Below are 22,405 nucleotides of genomic sequence, written 5' to 3' on the forward strand. Positions count from 1 at the left end.
TACAAACAGCTACATATAGAAATATTTATCAAAATGTTTATATATATGGACAAATGGTGGTAATGCAGGTCCACCCATCTCTGGTTTGGAACTATCTGGCATTAAAATTGGGGCGCAAAAGAACTGTTTGCCCAGAAAGGAACTCACTACAGACTGATTCATTTGCCTCTCAGTATAACCATTATGGCTTGTTGCAGTTTAGGTTCTTACAAGGGTATTTCTTGGATCACATGATCTCACACATCTAGAGGAAATAATGAACAACAAAAACAGACCCAGAGATCAGACTCTCAAACCTCAGAGGGAAAGTAAGGGTGGATGGGGGTAAGGGGAAAAGATCAACCAAAGGACTTGTGTGCATACATATGGGCCTAGCCAGTGGCCATGGACAACGGGGGTTGGGGGAGGAGACATATCTAGGTAGGGGTTTGGGATGGGAATGGGGGAATAAGGACAATTATGTGAGACCATAATCAATAAAAATTTAAAAAATTTAAAAATGTTTATATATATGGATTAGTATAAACACATGCTTGCTCTGAAAGTCAAGAAGGCATAAAAGAAAATGACACCCCAGTACAACAAACTCTTCCAGTGCCAATATTCTGGGGATTGTAATATGATTTTCCAATGAAAGGGACCAGGGCTCCTTGAAGGACCAGTGATTCTAGGACAGGGGCAGGAATTAAACAAGATGATCCTATGGCATCTGCAGTCAGAAAGTAAGGAAACACTTTTTTAAAGAAGCTACTGGATTAAAAATGAGTGATAAAACAGATTTAGGTAATTATTTAAATACTAGAGGCTCGATGCATAAAATTGGTGCACAAGGGGCATAAGGGTCCCTCAGCCAGCTAAGCCCTCTCACAATCCAGGACCCCTCACTCCTAACTGCCCACCTGCTCCCACTTTACCACTCACTTGCTCACACCTTACCACCTGCCTGCTCTCTCCTTACCACTTGGCTCGCAGATCCTTAGTGCTGCTGTGGAGGCAGGAGAGGCTCCTCCCAGCACTGCTGCACTCACCAGTCATGAGCCCAGCTTCTGGCTGAGCAGCACTCCTGCTGTGGGAGCACACTGGCCACCAGGGGCGTCTTCCCCCTGGTGGTTAGTGTGCATCATAGCGACCAGTCATTCTGGTCATTCCGGTGGTTCAGCCATAATGGTTGCTGGGCTTTTATATATATAGATTGATGTGCTCTGCTCTCTAAATGGTTTTCAAATACACACCTTTAAATCCTCTGGCCTCTTTAAAGACCTCCAAACTGTAAATTGTATTTGATGAATTACTGTTTTTTTTATTAAAAAGTTGGATGATGCAAAATTTCTTTCAGAGGAAATTGACTCTATAATTAAATTTCAGCAAATGAATATATATTGTATTAGAAACCCAGAAAGTCATATTCAGTTTAATTAGCATTGTCTAATCACTTATGAAGCACTTTATGTTTATGGCTATTTTCTTCTAAGACTTTCTGTTTAAATTCATTTCCAGTTTTATTCCCTCTTTAGCAAACTAATTAGGTACAGTACCAAGGTTGTTAGGATTTTTTGTTTTATCTTCTGCACACTTAAGTACATTCATTGTGTGTTATTTTTAATGTGCTTTTAGAATCTTACTGAGCCCTACTGTAGATTTTTGTATTATATAAACTTAAATCTTCTGATAAAAATGAAATTTATGCCCTCAATTAAAAAAAAAAGGAAAAGAAAAAAAAAGACAGGGGCCATACCTTGTCACCACTGCCAAATTCAGAATGAAGAAAATGTGCCTCACCACAAAAGCTGTTCACCATGCAAAAAGGTTACCTCAAAACTGTAGGATTTCCTCCTGTGATGCATGGATCTAACAGGAATATGCCTGAAGATCCTTACTTGTAAAATACATAATAATATCACAATAGCAGCTTTTTAAATAAAGAGTTTCAAGATATTGGTCTTTTCCTTCCAAACATTTTACACAAAGAATAAATGTAGAGAAAAGCAAACATGTTAAATGTTTTTCCAACAGAATTTCAGAAAAGAAGGGTTAATATATACATGCATTATCAGTTTTGCATAATAGTCTTAAAAAGGAAACTCTGAATCCCCAGTGAAAAGTACTAGCAGCCAACATTACAACAACACAAGCTATGGTTCGTGACACCAGCACATGCACGCAGCCCAATACACATTGGTGGCCACACTGGCCAGCCCAAGTCTTTCCCCAGGGCTCCCGGAGATGTCACACACTTCTCACACCCTTTCCCTAGTTGTCGCCTGTGCCAGAGCTTGCCTTTTGTGTAAGACAATCTCTCCCAAGCAGACGCACATCAACTTCAACCCTTACTTTCTTACTTTCTCCTCTGAATATCCTGCCCTACCACATCAGAAAAATCTGACTTTGCTTCATTTGTGAGTCACAGGGTAACCTCAGACATCACAAGGAGTGTCAGCCATATACGTACATCCAGACAAAAGGACATCATGAGTTTTTAGTGAAACCCCATGTACAAATCAACGTTGTCAACCCCTCACGTCCATAAAAAGGGCCAGAAGTCCAGTTACTTCTCTTAGGGGGTCTCATCTGTCCCCCTGGGGGAAACTGACTCACTCAACTTGTCCTCAAGGAAAAAGCTCTGTGAGGGCGTGAATATGTATCTATTTTCTCTACAGTTGTAACTCAAGGACATGGGAAAACGTAGAAACTCATTAATTCCTTGTTGCATTAAATTAACCAGAGCATTCTCTCCTGTCTGGCCTACAAACATTTGATTCTTCAACAATTCTCCGCTGCTATCTTCACAAACAGTTATGATTTCTTCAAATGTCCAGATTCAGTAATTACTACAGCTTAATTGTGGAATGGATAGAAAACTTTAAGACAAGTGCCAGACAGTGGTAATGGAGTTGAAAAAAAAACAAACTCTGTCCTGCCCTAGCCGGTTCTGCTCAGTGGATAGAGCGTTGGCCTGGGAACTAAAGGTTCCCAGGTTCGATTCCAGCCAAGGGCACATGCCTAGGTTGCGGGATCCACTCCCCCCCCAGTAGGGGGCATGCAGGAGGCAGCCAAATGGTGATTCTCTCTCATCAATGATGTTTCTCTTCTTTTCTGAAATCAATTAAGAAATGTATATTAAAAAATAATAAATAAATAAGCACAATGCCTATTTTGACATGTTTTTAAAAAAAGAAAAAAGAAAAAAGAAAAAAGAAAAAAGAAAAAAGAAAGAAAGAAAGAAAGAAAGAAAGAAAGAAAGAAAGAAAGAAAGAAGAAGAAAGAAAGAAAGACTCTGTCCTTCTGAATAGAGTATGATTCTGGTCTACAGATATAGGAGACACTGGCATATTTCCCATACTGTGGTTTACAAACATATGGTCTCACATCCATTCACTCAGTATCTACAACAAATAGTGTCTACCAAATGCCAAGCTCATTGCACTACGCATCTGAGCCTAGTCAACCACAGTGGCAGAGAGAGAAACAGCCTCCTTGCTCAATACCAGACCCATACCTGTTGGAAAGCAGCATAAATGGTCAAAGTTTAGAAAGTAACATGAATACCAAATGACTATGCAGGGCCAAGAAAATTGAAGTTCTATTTACAATAAAATAGAATACATTTATAGTACAGATCTTGAGGAGCTGCAGTGTTTTATATTGAAGTATGACACATGTTTTGCTCTATGTACAATAAAATTGCTTGAATCCTTCATTTTAGCTTAATACTTGAAATCTCAAGCAATGTTTATAAAGGATTGCTATAGTAGCTGACAAACTAGAATACACATCCTATATAATAAAAAGCTAATATGCAAATTGTCCCCTTGATCAGGAGTTCAACCAGCGGGCGGGCTGGCTGGCCAACCACCCTCAGTCCCTTCCCCCAGATGGCCCAGCCCAATCAGCCCCTGTCAGTCGAGGCGGGCCAGCTGGACCCCACCCATGCATGAATTAGTACAATGGGCCTCTAGTTCTATTATGATGGTCATCAAACTAGCCCAGCCTCAATCTAATAGTGGTAACAAAATAAAGGGGGGAAAAGTCTCATATCTTGGTAATTAGGTTCAATTTTCCAGCTAAGGTACCTTTTTAGCAGAGTAGCTAACAAGTGCCATGCCAGCAAAATGGACTTGTTTAAATTTCATTCCCCTTCTCAGACCTTACCGCTATTTTAACAGAGGGATTAATTAGCAACAATAAACCCAAGATGAAGAAAGGGAAAGAGCATAGGGACAAATTAGAAGGGGACTCTATGAATCACATACTTAATAACTGACCTCCTTTTAAAAATAGAGGTAACTGTAATATAATAATTGTTTTTCAAATAATTTTCTCATTGCTTTTGATATTTTAAACCTCAGTAAAAATGCTATGCTATGACCTAGATCAGTAAGCTGCAATTAACATCAGAAGAACTTTATTAGTAGAATGAAAGTTGATGAACTACTGTTGAGAGCAGAGAAATAAATCTTGTCACAACAAAGCAAAGTTTCTGTCAATCTTTAAAAGAACAGTTTGGGGAACAGAGGAAGCATCCAAGGATTTCAGAAATAGGGATGTTGCAATTGTAATTAATTTTACCTAAGTTTTCCTAGCCACTCATATCAAGGACTTCTGTCATTTTGGTTGGTTATTTTTAAATACATTGTTACGTTTGAATTTGATTTTTTTTTAAATATTTGGCAAATAAAATGGCTTGAGGTATGTATGTATATATATATATATGTATATATATATATATATATGTATATATATATATATATATATATATATATATATGTATATATATATATATCTCCATAGCATTACTTTTGTTTGGGGTATTTCTAAAGCCATTCTCTCCCCTGATTCAACAACTTTCTCCTGAACTATTGATAAACAAGAACTATTAATAAACTTGGCACTTGCTTTAGGAGGAGGAGTGCCATGAAACCAGGAACTGGGACAAGAGCAGGGGTCTCCATCATCTCTCAGGAAGGGGTAAACTCTGAAAAAAGAGGGGCAGGGTGCTAGGTACACTGTACCCAATAAACCACCTACTTCTATTTCCTCTGAGCATTTAAAAGTATTGATTTTGCACTGCAAATGCAATGTTACTAACGTATAGTGGAAATCCATTCTGAGCTCTTCAGAGTTAACAACTCTATCTACCTTCCTCAATAGTTCCTGCCACTGTTTTTAAAAATATAATCCCCAACACCCTGCCCAACTCCCCAAAAGCTTGGAGTTTCCCATGCAGGGGGAAACAATAAATCATCTCAGTTGGGGTGGGAGGGAATGGGGGGGCATGGGGACTCTCTTCTTAGAGAAGGGGCATTAATTTAAAAATCTGTGTAAAAGTAGCCAGTGAATTAGATCGAATTGGGTGGCATGGGTTTTTGTTGTGTACTTGATAATGTGAAGGCGCTTTTCAAGAGCCCATCAAACACAGCCTAGTGGGATACAGGCTTTGAAGACACAATAACATTCCTCCAGCAAGTTTCAGGCTGGAGGCTAAAAGCACCAGCCATTCATTTTTCCCTATTGAGCCACATTCCTCACCCAGTTCAAAGACCTGAGAAACAATAAGCCTGCACACTTTCTGAAGGTTGTCCCTTGTAGAGGCTTGTGAGGGACAAACAGCTCAGGCTGCAAAAATATTTTTAAAGACCCAGTGTTAGGAATATAACCCTTTTTACTGGACTGTAGTTTCCACCCCCTAACCCTCTGTTGTCCCACCTCCTCCAAACACACACACACACACACACACACACACACACAACACACACACACACACATACACAACACACACAACACACACACACACACACACCAGAGTGGTCAAGTTAGGCAAAAGAGGAAGTTTTCATTGTAATCTCAATAACTTCCAGGATAACTAACTAGTGGAAGTAAAATATTTTCAGAAATTAAGTCATTACCCTTTCTTTAAACAAATGTAATATTTATATCCCTTAATCTAACCAGAGGGAATGGATCAGCTTTTGAAAGGAAGTTATTGTTTCGCTGTGGTTCAAAGTGTACACTGGAATTGGGAAGGGAGGGCAGAGAGGGAGAGTGAGGGAGGAGTTGGGGGGAAATTGTCAAGATCAGGATAAAAATACACACTCAACCAACCCTTCAAAAGATGTGAGGGGTCTCCCTCCCCTGCCCCTACCACGACGTATTTTATCCTGTGCCCATGTGGTTCTGCCCGGTAACCTCAGGAACATTTAAGGCATTCAAGATTCTGGTAAAAGAAAACTGTCAACTCTGCCAGGCAGGAGATCTGAGGCAAGGAGTTAACAAGAGTATGGCCTTGCCTTTGTCTGGGATGCATCTGTACAAACGTTCACATTTGTTTCCCCATCATTAACAACTCTGCGTCACCAAGGATTTGTGCTCCTGTGGGAAAACTTCTTTCAAACCACCGGAAAGTCTGTGACTCCATTTCTGGCCAGTGCTCCCACCTCACCCAGGAACTCTGAGAGAGTTCTCAGCTCATGAACCTGGGAAAGGGGCAGTCTTGGTTATGGGGCAGAACAGGAGAGTACAAGATGCCTAATGTCACTCTGGCTGGTTTGGCTCCGTGGATGGAGCGTCGGCCTATGAACTGAAAGGTTCCAGGTTCAATTCCGGTCAAGGGCACGTGCCAGGCTTGTGGGCTCGATCCCGTGGGGGACTGGCAGCAGGCAGCCAGCCCATGAATCTCTTTCATCATGGATATTTTTATCTTGCTCTTCCTTCCTCTCTGAAATCAATAATATATATAGATGCCTAATGTCCTCTGGCTCTGGGTTCCCTTCAGTACATGCTGGTCTCTAAGCCTAAGGGCATCACCTGAGGATGTTGGAGGGTGTAATCCTCTAGTGCAGGACAAACAGCATAAGTAGTGTTGCCAACCAACTATGGCACTTCATCCATGGGTACCAGAAGCCTCAGTATCAATGTTTACATTTTTCCTAGAGGTGAGCTTCCAGCCCTCACTCATCAAATAAAAAGCTTTCTCTAGTAAAAAAAAAAAAAAAAAAAAAAAAAAACTCATAGAAAATATGCCATCCCAAGGCCTGAATCTGCACCTGGTCCAAGGAACATGTGACATAAAAATATTTGTTCCACCTTCGTAAACCTAAATGATATTTTCTTAAATCGTTTTAGCTGCCCCACATTTTAAATGGTCCCTCATTATTGTTTCTTAATACACTGTCCTTCAATAGACCACATTTTACAGTAATACAATCTTTTGTTTCAATTCCTTATTCTTTGCCTCCTATAATCACCACAAAGCCAGGAACATGTCTTTTCTAGTCTCTAGTGCCTGGCTCTCAGTATGAACTAAATGAAAGATGTATTAAAAGGCTCTGACCAATGTGGTTGAGTTGGTTGGAGCATTGGCCCATGCACCAAAAGGTTGCAGGTTTGATTCTAGGTCAGGGTGGTATGGATGGCAACCAATCAATGTTTCTCTCTCTCTCTCTCTCTCTCTCTCTCTCTCTCTCTCTCTCTCTCTCTCTCTCTCTCTCCCTCCCTCCCTCCCTCCCTCCCTCCCTCCCTCCTCGATGAGACAAGCAGAACTGCCCCACTGAACCCACAGAACCCAGTTCCAATCGCCAATCCCCAGAATGGTGATTTAGCAAATGATTGATGTTTTAAGGCAATCAGTTTTGGGATGGTGTGTTACCCTTCAAAGCTATACAATGCATACACCTAAGAAACTACATAGCTTCATAGACTAAACTTTTTAACAGGTTTTTAAAAAGTCCATTCAGGTTAGTGAATTTCATTCCTCCTTACTCTAGATGATCTGGAAGAAAATTATTATTTTTGCTTTCAGCATATTCTTATGGATAAGTCAGCAAAAGAGATAAAATGCTGATCATCCTGATTTAAATGTTATCTGTTATCATATTCTTGAATATCATATTCTGTTTTGTAACAAGAACTAATCCCATTCTCTTCAGACTTTACCTGGACCACAATTAGCAAGAATATCAGGGCGTTGCCGAAACTGGTTTGGTTCAGTGGATAGAGTGTCGGTCTGCGGACTGAAGGGTCCCAGGTTCGATTCCAGTCAAGGGCATGTACCTTGGTTGTGGGTACGTCCCCAGTTCGGGGGAGGGGAGAGGGGAGTATGTTCAAGGAGCAGCTGATCGATGTTTCTCTCTCATCGATGTTTCTAACTCTCTATCCCTCTCTCTTCCTCTCTCTGTGAAAAATCAATAAAATATATATTTAAAAAAAAAAGAATATCAGGGCATCAGTTGTAATGTTTTTTTAAAAACATTAGAGAGTTTCTCTTTGGTTCAAAGGAGAAATGATCTCAGTAATACATATATCTTCCTTAGGAGATGTCACAGGTTCTCTATATTCCATTCATCTTCTCCAAAGTATTAATAACTTTGAAGAAAAAAAGAGAAAATTACTAGAGTAAAGGAATGTATTTTATTACTCTATGTAATTATTTTAACATAATATTTCACCATTCTGGGGATTGGGGATTGGAACTGGATTCAGTGAGTTCAGTAGGGCAGTTCTGCTTGTCTCATCAGGGAAGGAGGGAGAAAGGGAGAGAGAGAGAGAGAGAGAGAGAGAGAGAGAGAGAGAGAGAGAGAGAGAGAGAGAGAGAAACATTGATCGGTTGCCAATGAAAATGGTGAAAGACCACTCCAATAAAAAGCATTAATTCTTTTGAATTCTCAAAACCATGAGAACTTGGTGTTCAGAAAGTCTTTAAAAGGATCCTTAACCTTTATATTTAATCCTACTATACTATATATGTTAAGAACTAGTTATTCATTAAGTGAGGAAGGTGGGGGGTGTTTAAGATGAGCCTGAGTACTACCATGGAAGTGGACAGGGGGAAAAATCAGTTTGTACAAACACAAAACTCCAAAGAGGCATGGCAAGTCAAAATACTTTTCTTCCCTTTCATAGAAAAAGCAGCAAGTCTGTTGTAAGAGGTATACCGTATGCTATGTTCATTTAGTACAGAAACAGGACTTTGAGCAAAGAGCATTTAAATCAACTTTTTATTACTAAACTTCAAATTTTGCAGGCAGTTCACCTCTGGAAAGATAAACAAAACAACAACAAACAAACCAGCGTTGAGGGTGGCCTGTGAGAAGAGAAGCTGGGCAACAGTGGGAGGAAGCCATCGTTTTCACTCTCTACATGTAAAGAATGTTTTTAATTACTTGAAATGTACAGCATGTGCATCTATTGCCTGCACGAGAAAAATGTAAGGGAAAAAATGAGCATGCTTGGCCCAGCAAGCTATCACAAAGCGTGGCACTCTTAACAAAATGCTTTTTATTTTTCTAGATGGAACTACTACAAACTTCAAAACAAACATGACTCACTCGCATCATCAAAACAGAGAGAAAGAGAGTGTGCGTGCACACTTAAGAGAGAGCAATGACAAATTCTCAAAGAAGCTTGGACTTCCAGCCAGAAGCAAGCTCAGGAACCAGAGGTCGGAGGGTTAGAGCCTTTCACCACTAAAATAAAAGCCACCCACCAAGGGGTGGGGGAATCCTTGTAGAATGGAGCTTCTAAGACCAAAAGAAAAGACTTGACACTTTCTGTTGCAGGCCTCCTCTCTCCATGTTTCCTAACCCCGACCATCCCCTAACAAGCACTCACTGAACTCCGCTCCTCTAACACCTGGGCTCCTCTCCTGGCTGCTTCCCTTGGACAACAGATCCAAAAGATATCTTTTTCTAGCTTCTTGCCAATAGCGTGTTTACAAGCTGAATATCTGAAAATGGACTACCCTCCCCCATGAGTCTCAACTGACTTATACACTGTGGAAGTGCACTTCTGTCACTGCGAGGCAAGCAGCATGGTTAGGATGATGCTTTGGTGGAGAGGTCCTTTTGCCCTGTTAGAGCATGAAACATGCTGACTTCCATAAATTGCATGCTCTGAATCTTGATTTATCTGAATCCTGATAAGTTGTGTCATAAGAAATTTGGTAATCTTTTGGATGAACCTCCCTCACTCCCATATTTTTTCTCCAAATATCTATCCCCCATCCTCTTTCTACAAAATATGTACCATTTGGAACACGACAGGTGCTCCATGGTGTTTATTGAGGAAAGGGGGAGGGGGGGTGAGGGGACCAGTGAGAAACAGTGGTTTAGTGGTCAAGGTCAGGTCATCTATGTTGGAGTTGGGAGGTGGGTGGCTTCTAAACCTGCTCAAACTCCCTTCATTATTCCCACAATCCATGACATTCAAGGGTAAGTGTGATTACTTATCATATCCCATAGAGCCCTTCAGATAAATTTTAAATGAACAGGGAAGTGATCATTAAAGAATATCAAGTGAGTCATGGTTGAAGACATAGTAATTACTGAATATTTCACTTTCCATTAACTGTTATGTTTTTATACAGTTTTACAATTTTGCCTGGCTCACTTAACTCATAACCTTCTTAAAAGAATCATGACTTTCTTTACAAATTATAGTTTGTTTGCCACCCAAAAAAATTTATATTTGAAGACAAATAAATAAATAAATAAATAAATAAATAAAAGAATGCCTCCTTGATCATTGCAACAAATAGAACTATCAACTTCTCAAGATTAAGTGATACTGTTCAGCAGCATGACCTAAATGTGTCAAGGAGGATCAGAAAACTCACATCAAAGTATATTTTGGTCAACAGAAAAAAAAGGGGAAAGTTTATCAGTCTTTTTCCTTTACTACAAGGGGTTTCTCTGGTATCTTCTTCAGACCAACCAATTATTGCTCCCGAGTATGAGTGTGGCTCTAGCTGGGCGAGGTCAGAGGGAGATGGGATGGTGAAGTGTGACACAGAGTGAGGAAAGTGAACATGGAATGACAAAAGGAAAAAACAAGGCACTCAGCTCAGCTTGATAATAAAACATTCAAGGAGAGCACTAAAGCCACACAATCTCTTCTCCTCTTGAAGACAGAGATGATTGTAGTTACAGTCTGACCCACACATCCAATTCCGCAGCCCTCATTCATGAAAATGCAGAAAGGGAGTTGAAAAAGAAAAGCAACCTTTGCAACACAAACACATTATTTTTAAAAGCTCTGTTGTCCAAAGATCACTGACTCACTGAAGAAGCACAAATAACTACCCAATCAAATGTATCTGAACAGATGACAGCAGAGCCTGCAGTAAGACATCATTAAAATGGAAAATTTTCCTTTGCCTTTTGATGACAGTACATTTCATTTATCTAATCCATGTGCCCCCTTTTAATGTGAATTAAGAAAGGGAGAGATTCGTTTCCATAATGTAAGACAAGATTACAAGTAAATTGATGATATTTTAGGAAGCTTTACAGTAACTTTTTGTAACTATTTTTTCATATTAGTTTGAAATGAGTATGAAATTTGTACGCTATTATGCCATACTAATATTAAAATATAATTCTGTTCATTTAACTTTCAGTGTGATTACAACTTCTGAATATTTTGCAATAACATTTTAAAAAGAGAGTATAAAGTTTGCCACATAGTTATGGACTCATAAGGTAATGAAATAAATTAATTACACAATAATAAATGCGGCAGAGAGAGTATCCAGTAAACACAAAATGAATTAATAAAACAAAGTTACGGACTATTTAGTGTGAAACTGACTTCAAACTGAATTCACAAGAAGCTCTTTTCCTTGAATACAATTTCTAGTAACTCTGCAACATGAGGAAATAATTGAGGAAATGGCTTCCTTTAAAACAAAAACAAAACCTTCACATTGTGAAATGTTCCCTTATCCTAAATTACCAACCCACCCAATAAAAAGAACCATTTATATCCTATATACAGCTAAGACATATATCTGATTATAGCAGGAGGAAAAGATAAGTCAATGAAGCTCTGAATTAAAGAGTCAACCGACTATTCCAATGATTTATGAAATCCACACGGAGATGCCCAAAGGCTAGGAACTTGTGAATACATGGCACCTCAACAGCCACGATAACACTGGGTCAGCAAAGCCGTGTGTAGCTCAACTAATCGAAAACCCAAAACACAAAAAAGCTGGATGACAATCATTTTGCCGGCAAGAAAAATGTTGAGCTATTTCACACATCTAACAGAGAAGGTGAAAACTAAACAAAAAATTATGGAAGATTTCCGATAGTTCCCAATTGACCTCTCAGATTTCTTTCCCATTCACTCAAGTGGACACCTCCTTGTAGGATTCTGCTGGTACAAATGAGAGACATTATCCATAAACAGGCCACCAGTGGGAAAAGTGATTTCCCACAGAACAAGCAGAATAATGTCATAGAAATGGATTGGTTGAAGCTTGACCTGTGGGTTGGGGAGGGATGCTTCCAATAGCTGACCTCAGAATGCAGGACCAGCAGGTGAGTTGAATTCCCTCACACATTCCAGTTTATAAGGGAGGGAAGGAGGAGCCTCATCCAATCTAGATTAAGTTCCAAAATTTTAGTCCGGTTCAGTCAGGGGGTTCTGTCTTAAAGTGTGCTAAAACCTGCATATGCCCCCTAATCCAAAGAAGAAGGGTTAAAATCAGTCCTTAATCAAACCATAAAGAGTGTCTGCGGGACAGTACAACACAGAATACTCTAATGCACTTCATTGTGACCCCATCAGCAGCTTCCTCAAAAAGAATCCTCATTTCAACTGACCCATTAAATGCTATCAGTCATTTTCTACAAAACAGGCCTATGTTTAGAGCTGCAAAGGAGGTTAGAATAATTTAGAACAAAATTCTCAAGTTACCCATGAGGAAATAGGTCCAGAGAACTTAAGTGACTTGTCCAAGGTCACTCAGCCAGTGAAGGGCACTGGCTGTTTGTTACAAGGCAAGGTCTCTGGCTCCAAGGAGCTGCTTTTTCCATTGCATCAGTCAAGATAGCATAAAGCCATTTCCAGGAATCTTGATTAAACCAAAAATGAGAAGGAAAAAAAGGGGGGAGGGGAATGCACTTGTGAATTCCAATTCTCTTACTATATGTATGGCAATACTAGAGACAGTCTTTATTGCGGTGCGGGGGGGGGGGGGGGCAATCAGATAAATGATATCTGGAAATTTTTATGGATTTCTTTCTTTTTTTTATTATAAAGCCACCTAAACAATGGCAGAAATTAAGAAGATTGTTAGATGTTCAGAGTTTTCTGGAACAACAGAGAAACTCTTTTCCACAGCTCAGAAGCAGTATCAGGGCATGGCACTTACACCAGGGCAGTCCTTCTTTCTTACAAGTTCACTGGGGATGTTCTTATCAGCACCTAAGGAAAACTGTGGCCTTTGGTTATGACTCAGGGACTCTGGCTGGTAAGAAATGCATATTTGAGAGCCTGGGGTGAGGGGGAGGAAAAAAAAAAATACTTCCACAGTATTTCTCATTTTTCTTCTTTATTTTAGGAAGGACACGTGTCAACAAAGTTTCTGACCCATCTAGTAACACATCTTACATACTTTTGATTATTTGAGGGAACACGACACAAATCTAGCAGGTTTCAAACATCAGGTCGCCCAGGCTGCCCGGAGGAGCTTGCACAGGGGAGGTCAGTGGTCAAAAGTAAAATCTGTTTTTGAGAGCTTAAGCAGTATTTCCTTCCACCTCAGAAAGGAACCCGATCTGAGCCCTTACAACGAATCTCTAAATGCTCAAGATTTGCAAGCTCCTATCAGAGGTTTCCATTTCACTGTGAGCTCAGCTTTTGTCCATGCTTGGCAAACTATGGGCACTCAATATAGTGTTGACCCTAATACAATTTCAAGACAAATTATTTCCCCCTCCCCCATGGTCCCTAACCCTTCTCAGTCCTTTTTTCTCCTCCCTCCCATCGGTTAGGGAGGAAAATGTGAGAGTCCTGAGCACCACCACCACGTGCTGCAGCTGCCTCCAGCTCCCGGATTTTAAGACAGGAAGATGAAGGAACACGGCGGTGTCTTAGTAAACCGTAGTAGCCAGAGGAGGGAAACAAAATGGGGCACGTCACATGGTCAGGGCCTGGATTTTTCTCAATTAAAAAACGAGAGGAAGTGTGCGTCTCGGTCAAGTGGGCCGCTTGGACTTTCTCATTCTTAGGATTCCAGTCTGAGTGCGCGCATCCTCTGGGAGGAGGAGGAAGGGGCGCGGGTTTGGCTCAGTGCTGCCCGCGCTGGAGGGAAGGGGTGGGAGGAGAGGGGTGGGAGGAGAAAGTGGGAGGAGAGGGGTGGGAGGAGAGGGGTGGGGAAAGGCCGCCCGGACCCCAGGCGCTCGGTCACTGTGGGACCCCTGCCATCCCTGGCCCCGCCTCCCACCCGCACAGCCGGGCTGATCCCCCCGCTGATTGGCTCTGGCGGGAGACCAATCAGCTCCCGCCTGCCCCGCCCCCTCAGAGGCAGTCTGTGCTCCGCAAGGCCTCAAGGGCAAGGGCTCGCCCACCACGGGGGCAGCGGAAGGGCCCAGGCCACCGCGGTGCCCTCGGGCCACCGAGGCTGGGCGGGATGGCAGACTTCAGAGGGCGGCTGAGGCCGAATCCTCAAGTCTGGGCAAAAGGGGGCTAAGGAGAGGGGGGGGCCGGGGAGAGAGCCAAGTGCCAAATAAATAGGGAGGAATGCAGGAAGAGGAGGTGACCCTGGAAAGAGGAAAGTGCCAGAGCCTACAGGGTTTGAGCCAGACAAAAAGGCCACACAGCGAGGGGAAATGGGAGGCGGGAGATGGGTAGACAGAATCCCTGACCCCCCCCAAAAAAAAAGAAGGAGGAGGAGGAGGAGGAGGAGGAACCTAAAAAGATGGCTTGGGTCAGTGTCCTTGCCAAAGCCTGCTCCCGTCTACCCAGCTGCAGTTTCAAAACGAAAAGGAGAATTTGGGGTAAACGCGGGTTAAAGGCAGCTGGGCTGCTGCGTCCTTTTTTGCCCTCCTTGGGCTCTCGGCTTACTCTCTGCAGAGAGGAGGCCACAAATACTGCGGAATTCTAGAATGGAGGGGAAAATAGGGGGGTGGAGGTGGGGCGATGCCAGGAACATAGGTGGGAAACAAAGGGAATGGGGATGGGGAGGGGGGGATACTGGAAAACGATCTATCAGGTCAGAACCAAGTTTGAAAGACACACAGGCCTACCAAAAGAAGAAACAGAAAAGATGGCTGGCGGCACAGGAGGTGAAGCAAAGGGTACCTGAGCTAAAAGCCTCACAAATGTTCTGTTCATAGACAGCAAAACACATTAGACAAGCGGAGACGTTTAAGATGAGGCCTTGGGAGGCATGAGCACACTCCCATAGCACCTGGTTCCCTTTCATGTTCCAGGTTTTACCTGAGAAATGGGAAAGAGAGGCAAAGATGGCAATTGCTCAGGAAGTTAGAAAGACCATGTTTTCACAAGGTAACGTATTTCTAGGAAAAGTTGTTTGCCAAGGGCAGGTTTGATTTCCTTTTGTTTCAGTATATAAATGACTATCAAATCACATCTTTAAGGTCAACGGGCAAAGGCAAGCAAGCACAATTCAGGGTGTGCATGTGCCAAGTAGCATTTGGTACTCACACACACACACACACACACACACCTCTCATCTCTCTCCATTTACATCTTACAAATAAACATTGTAGAGTTGTCTGGCACGGTGCTGTTAAAGCATGGCCTACTGCTATTCCAAGATTATTAGGGAAATGATTCTATGATTATTTCAGAATGTTATATTTTTCCTAAGAAAACTAAGAATAGAAGGTTATTTTTGTTTTGCTTGGTTGGTTTTTGATGTATCTTCCACATAATGGAGGATTTTAAGCCCTTTTTAAAAATGAAAACTCAATTTGATCATAAATTTCCTTCAGAGCAAATATTATTTATTCTACTCTATAAAAAGAAGACTGTTCAAATTAAGAAAATAGGCGAGGAAAACTTGTTTCTTAGCCTCTTCTTTCATCTCCTTTATAACAAAAATTTAAGTTCTGCTAGGAATTTTTCCTTCAGATGGTCATTACTTTACAAATGAAAGACTTTGCACTACAAATGATTAAAGTGTTAGCAGGATTCACATTCCCCAAAACATTTTCAAAGATTTTTATTGCTCATATTGATAAACAAAATTAAGTCTCTTCTAGTGAATCATGAAAAGAAATACTGAATATTGGTCAAACAGCGGCTTTTTGCAATATATCTTTATCACCAAAAAATCTTAACTTGTTTGTATACTTACACCTTGTTTTACATCACGGAAATGGTAGAGCTCAAATATTGGAAACTGTTAGAACCAAGGAGCTGTGACCACATACACAAATACCTATCACTAGGAACCCAATGCACAAATTAACTTCTTACGAATGGATACATATTAAGATTAAGGCTTCGGAAAGCTCATTCTGTGAGGCATATGTAAGAAGACGGTCACAAGATAAACTATTTGGCCGAATAAAGTGCTTCCAAATGCTGGAAACTTCTGCATTTGCCAACTCACCACATTATTTGCGAACTATACTCTTCTCTTCTTCCCACAACGATGACCACCAGAAAACAGGCTCAACAGAAGGGAGGGCAAACTAATTTCCTATTACAAATGCTTTCCATTTTCAATACAGCTCTGCCCACAGAAGACCTGAAGCCACCTTTCAACATTTCATGAGGTTATCTACTCTGGAACTTAAAAGACAAACAACAAATAGCCTAAACATGAAGAGTACGGGATAAACCCCTCCATTTCCTTGACTTGGTACTCCTTCTTTCAACATAAAAATGTTAAGTAATTTTACAGACAATGCACAGGAGCCCCCACATGATCTGTGTGATGTCTCTGTGCAAGCCTTCGCAAGAACAAACAACTGTGAGGCAGACACACTGGGTTGAATTACCGTAACTCTTAACTAATAACGGGTCCCAGACGTATGCAGACTTCCCTGCATGCCCTATACAAAAGCAGCCATGCCTGTGAGGTGGTGGGTCTCTATGTGAATGTTTCATAAATCCTGGTTCAGGAACCAAAAGAAAGCATCACCCATCATTACTTTCTAAAGGGTCACAGGTAGAGAGGTTATTTCTTTCTAAATATGTAAGCTTAACCAATCGCTCTCTCCTGAATCATTTTAGGAGGGCGTGAATAAAAGCTGATGTTTCCTACTGCTATTTTTGTTACCTTGGTATTGTGTAATCACAGAACTAAAGTATACAGAGCAACTTATCAAGATCAAACTCAGAGCTCTGAGAAATGATTTCAAATGAAGGCTGAGCCCTGTTCGAACAAATATTTTTGTAGAAGAACTGTCCCTTCCAGGAAGTGACTTAAACATACAGTCAAAAGTAAACTTCTATAAAGAGATAAAAAGTTCTTACACATGAACTTCACAAACCTCAGAACTGGCATGAAAGAACATATGTTTTGGAAATACTACAGTCCGGAGCCTCCAGTAAAAACAGCCCTCCTACAGGTTAATATGACTGACTAGACTATCAGCCAGGTGTCACCGTGGGGTGAGCATTTTAAGTGCCCTAACCTCTCCCACCCACCTCTTGAATGCAACTCCTTAAGGAAGAAACAGGAAAGAGAGGGAAGGGGCAGAAGCAGAGAGAAACGGAATTCAAGCACCAGGTTCAAGTGAACTTGTCTTCCGACTTTGTCACCACGAAACGCACCTGCTGTGATGTTCAGTTGAGCTACTGGAGGTCCTCTGGCTGCTTCTGGAAACTGATGCTGGCATAGGCGCTTACATCCTCCCTGGAGCGGCTGGAGGAGCTGCTCTCACTGCTACCTGGAGGATGATGATGATGATGATGACGGGTTGGGGGCTGGGGACGCTGCCCCTGAGGGCGGTGCTCCTGGGGGCGCTGTTTGAAGTCCTTGACCAAATCCAGGTCTATATAGTTCAGACCATTCTCCAAACCGCCTGCAGCCCCTCGCACTGGAGCCTGCTCTTTGGGTGCTCCCCCGAGCTCCCCAGGCCTCAGCCACACGTTCTCAAAGGAAGCAGAGCTGTGACGTTTCACATCCTCAATGCTGCTGCTGCCGCCGCCACTGCTGCCCCCTACTGCAGCCCCCGCTGAGGGCACCGTGTTGCCGGCCCGGGGGGCGCTAGGCATGGAGAAGGTCTCGGAGCTATGCCGCCTCCGGCACCCTTGCGGGTCTGCGCGGATCACTTTGGCACTCTGGTTGCCACTGGGACTGAGGTTCACCCGGGTGAAGGCACTCGTGCCCCCGGACCCCTGCGGGGCCACCAGCTCCCCTGCTCCTTGAGGCGCAGTGGGGGAAGCAGAGGCTGTCGAGGAAGAGGAGGGAGCAGCCGCTGCAGCCCCGGGAAGGCTCCCCTCCTCCACAACGCCTGTCCGGATATCAGCATAGCTGACAGGGGCGACTGGAGAGGTGTCCACATAGCTCGGATGGGGACAACCCACCTGCATGGTCATGTAGTCACCCCGAGTGCTAGGCACTGCCCGGGTAGGCCTGCATGCGCTGGCGGTCCCTGGAGGTGCAGGGCCCACTCTGCTCGGCTGGACCGCAGGGCTCTCCTGCCAGGGGGGCGCCCTCCGGCCAGGCCCTAGGTCCATGTTCATGTACTCTTCGGTGCCAGCCCCTTCCTCCCTGGGAGCTGGCTGCAGCTGGGACGGACACCTGACGGAAGGTGAGCTGTGGGATGCCACGGGACCGGATAAGTAGCCAGGCTGATCACTCCCAAACTCTATATTCACATATTCCCCCGGGCTCTTGGGCTCCGGAGGGAGCAGGAGGGCCGCGGGCTGCTGCTGCTCTCGAGCCCGAGGTAAGGTGCTGGCCTTGGGGTCCCCCAGGGAAAGCCTCGTGGGCCGAGCCAGGCGGCTGTTGGTCTGCGCAGCCGAGTCCACCTTTCGAGGCAGATGGGTCTGCAGGACCTGATGGTGGAGTTGAGGCGGGAGGCTGGGCTCGGGCTTCCCCCCGGAGTATCCCCCACCCAGGCTGTCGTTGCTGGTGGAGGGAGAGGAATCTTCGGCGGCTGCAGCATAGAGAAGGCGGCCAGAGCTGGAGGAAAGGCGCAGGTGCTGGTGCCGGGCGGCCTCCTCCGGGTCCCCCGGGCGCTGGGTGTGCTTGAAGGACCTTGGCAATGAGTAGTAGGAGAGCACCGGCTTGTTCTGGGGGTCCTCGGGGCCGCAGTAGCAGTCGGAGGGGCTGCTGGTGCTGGAGTCCCCCACCGGTGACATGTTCATGTAGTCGCCTGTACCAGGCAAGAGCTTCCCACCGCTGCTCTCCGGGGGTAGTTTGGAGGGTGGCAGCGGGTGGGAGGGGTGGCCCCCAACCCCATTTGTCCAGGGCTTCCCATAGCTACTCCGAGGAGGGGCGGCACTGTTGCTGCTGCTGCTGCTGGGCCCACCCGCAGTGTCCGGGGAGGAGCTGCCACTTGGGGACATCATCATGTAGCCATTGGGGTCCACCCTCTGGGGATGGCGTCTGAGGGGGTTGATGATCTGCTGCGGGGAAGACACACTCTTGGGGCTCATCGGCATGTAGTCCCCGCTGCCTTTCCGGCTGCCTGGCACCGGGGCCACCCCTGGGGTCATGGGCATGTAGCCATCATCCGTGTGGAGGCTGGAGGTGTCGGGGCGGCCTTGGCCCCCTCCGCGGCGCTCCAGGGGGAGCATGTCCAGACCCTCCTCCGGGTAGGACTGGGTGGGCAGGAAGGCGGAGTGCCGGTGGCTGGGCGGCCGGCCTCCACTGCCCCCTCCTGGTGGGCAGGCGGGCATCATCTCTGTATACTCCTCAATGGAAGCCACGGAGGACTGCGACGGGGTCTTCTGGTGGGAGATGGTGGGGGATGTGCCAGCGGAGTGAGTCCGCTTGCGAAACCGATTGTCCAGCTCGGCAGCAGCACCGGCCGCGTCCTCCCCAGCCTGGGCCGAGTTCGTGGTGCCCACGCCAGCGCCAGCGGCCGGGAGGTAGCGGTGGCCATTGCCACCCCGAGAAGGCAAGATGTAGTGGCCATTGGGGGCGGCGAGCGTGGAGGCGGCCCCCTTGCCTCCCATGCAGATATAGTTGCTCAGCTCCTCCTCCCCGCGGGCCGGCGGGGTGTGGCCCAGGGAATCCGGGGTGACACTGCGGAAGGAGCTCCGGAAATCGCAGGGGCTGGAGCCGTACTCGTCGGAGGAGATGAAGCCGCCGTCGCTCGGGGAGCCGGACACGGAAGCGCTGGATCTCCGCGGGAAAAGGCAGTCCGAGGTGGAGCCGTGCCCGCTGGTGCTGCTCGAGGACAGGCTGACGGGGCTGGTGGCCGAGGGCGAGCAGCGGGAGGAAGGCATGGGGATGGACCGGCTGTGGTTGAGCGGGGGGTGCAGCCGCGAGCAGCCCCCCCGATGGCGGTGGGCGTGCGTCCTGTTGGTGCTGGGGCTCACGGGGCTGCCGTCCACCGAGGCCGGGCGGGACATCGTGCCTTCGCCGTCGCTGGAGGCGCGGACGCGGAAGGAGCCCTGCTTGCCGCCCACCAGGCTGGCGGGCGAGGTGGCCGTGATGCTCTCGGTGCGGGAGCGGCGGGTCAGCCCCACCTGGCTGGGCGGCGGGTTGTTGAGGTGGTGCCTGCGCAGGGGCACGCTGATGGGGTTGGAGCAGTTGGAGGAGGACTGGCTCTTGCTGCGAGGCCGGAACTCGTCGCTCATGGCCCGCATGGCCTCCAGGATGGTCTCGTGCATGCTCTGGGCCACCACTGAGTCGTCCACCTGCATCCAGAACTCCCCGGGCCCGGTGACGGCGGAGCGGCCCACCTCGATGAAGAAGAAGTTCTCCGAGTGCCCGCAGCGCCGGATGTTCATCAGCTGCAGCACCACGGCGGCCGCCTCCGTGTTCAGCTTCACGAAGCTGATGGTCTTGCTGGTCAGGCAGAGGCGGTAGATGCCGATCAGGTTCTTTGTCTGGCCCAGGCCCTTGGGTTTCAAGACCACCTGCCAGACCTCTTTGAAGGCGGGCCCGGGGTTGCAGTCGCCGAAGAAGCTCAGGTCCTCCCCGGCCTCGCCCAGGCCGGAGCTGCCGCTGCAGCTGCCCCCGCCGCCGCCGCCGCCGCCGCCGCCCCCCGTCCCGGTCCCGGGGGCCGCGGCCCCGTCGTGGTGACTCTTGGCGCGGTTATGCAGCTGCAGGAGGGCCTGGTACCAGCTGTCCTGCTCGGCCTCGCTGTCCGCCGCGATCGCGAAGTGCTCGTCCCGGGTGTAGAGGGCCACCAGGTGCTTGTTCTTGGAGTCGGCCCGCTTGTTGATGTTGAAGCAGCTCTCGAGGGGGATCGAGCGTTTGGGGGCGCTCGACTTGTGCCGCCACTTCTTCTCGTTCTCGTAGTACTCCAGGCGCGCCGGGCCCCCCGCCTCGCTGGCCGCCCGCAGCACGAAGAAGCGCTTGTGCATGCTCTTGGGTTTGCGCAGGTAGCCCACCTTGCGCACGTCCGAGAAGCCCTCGGCGTCCGCGGGGCTCGCCATGCTGCCGCCGCCGCCACCTCCGCCTCCGCCGAGCGGAGGGAGGCGCCGAAAATCCACCCGGTGGGGGGCGGAGGCTCCTCGCCGAGGCCCCGCGCATGCAAACAGGGCTGGAGGCGGCCAAAAACCCCGACTCCCAAATCCACGCCGCCCTCCTCCCCCCCACCCCGCGCCGGGGAAGGAGCAGCCCAAGCAGGGCGCTGCGGCTGCGAGGACGAGGAGATGAGCCCCGACCAGAGTTCACGGGCGTTTCATGCAAACACCCGGGGGAGAGGCAGTGCGTCCGGCGGGGGTGCAGCCCGGATCCTCCCAGAGCCGAGTCTCCGGGAAGGAGTGTGGATGCATCTCTCCTCGCCGCCCGAGCCGGAGTCCCGAGCGGGCAGGCGACAGAGGCCGGGGGTCGCCGGGTGGCCCCTCCGGGCGCGCGCGCGCCTTCCCTCCCGAGGTCCCCTCTGCGAGAGGCGATTCCCGAGGCAAATTAAATATCCTTGGGCAGGGGGAGGCGAGCTGCCAAGTCTCAACGTTGCACGGGGTTCTCCCTCCTCCTCCTCCGCCTCCTCTCACCCCCCAACAGTCCCCGCCGCCACCAGCCGCCCAAATACCAGCTCAATCGCGGAGACCGCGGCGCTGCGGCTGCTGCTGCTGCTGCTGCTGCGGCCGCCGCCGCCGCCCGCAGACGCGTCCTCTGCAGCCCCCGCTCGGGCCCATCTCGGCGGGCGGAGAAAGTGGCTTTTCCACGCGAAACGCACCTAGGCAACCGGGGGAGCTGGGGACGCGCCGGAGGGACAGGCACATCCCTGCCCCTGGCTCCTCCGGGCGGCAGGGGAAGGCGAGGAGGGGGCCGAGGGCGGGAGGCGAGGGAGTAGGTTTGGGAAGAAGTCCGGGAAGACGCCTCTTCCCGGGAGGCGCTGCCTCTGCAGTTACTTCTCCCCTCCTCCTTCCTCCCTCCTCCTCCTCCTCCTCCTCCTCGGAGAGTTGCCGAGAGCCCCAACCAAAACAAGCGGCGGCGGCGTCTGGCTCCGCGCGCCGGCCCCCTCCGACCGCGCCGCCGTCTCCCTCGCAGGAGAGGAACACGTGACGGAGCCTCTGCGCC

At 47.1% G+C, this 22,405-nt stretch overlaps 1 protein-coding gene across 1 annotated transcript in view; it reads right to left on the reverse strand.

The window, feature by feature from the left end:
* IRS1 (insulin receptor substrate 1) overlaps positions 1-22,371 on the reverse strand; it is a 58,284-nt gene extending 35,913 nt beyond the window's left edge. Inside the window, exon 1 of the mRNA XM_036421124.2 lies at positions 17,530-22,371. Coding sequence (XP_036277017.1) covers positions 17,551-21,315 — 3,765 coding nt within the window. The 5' untranslated portion in view covers positions 21,316-22,371 and the 3' untranslated portion in view covers positions 17,530-17,550. The remainder of the gene's footprint in view (positions 1-17,529) is intronic.
* Between the last annotated feature and the right edge of the window lie 34 nt (positions 22,372-22,405).

Source organism: Pipistrellus kuhlii, unplaced genomic scaffold, assembly GCF_014108245.1.
Source record: "Pipistrellus kuhlii isolate mPipKuh1 unplaced genomic scaffold, mPipKuh1.p scaffold_m20_p_7, whole genome shotgun sequence".
Lineage (NCBI taxonomy): Eukaryota > Metazoa > Chordata > Mammalia > Chiroptera > Vespertilionidae > Pipistrellus > Pipistrellus kuhlii.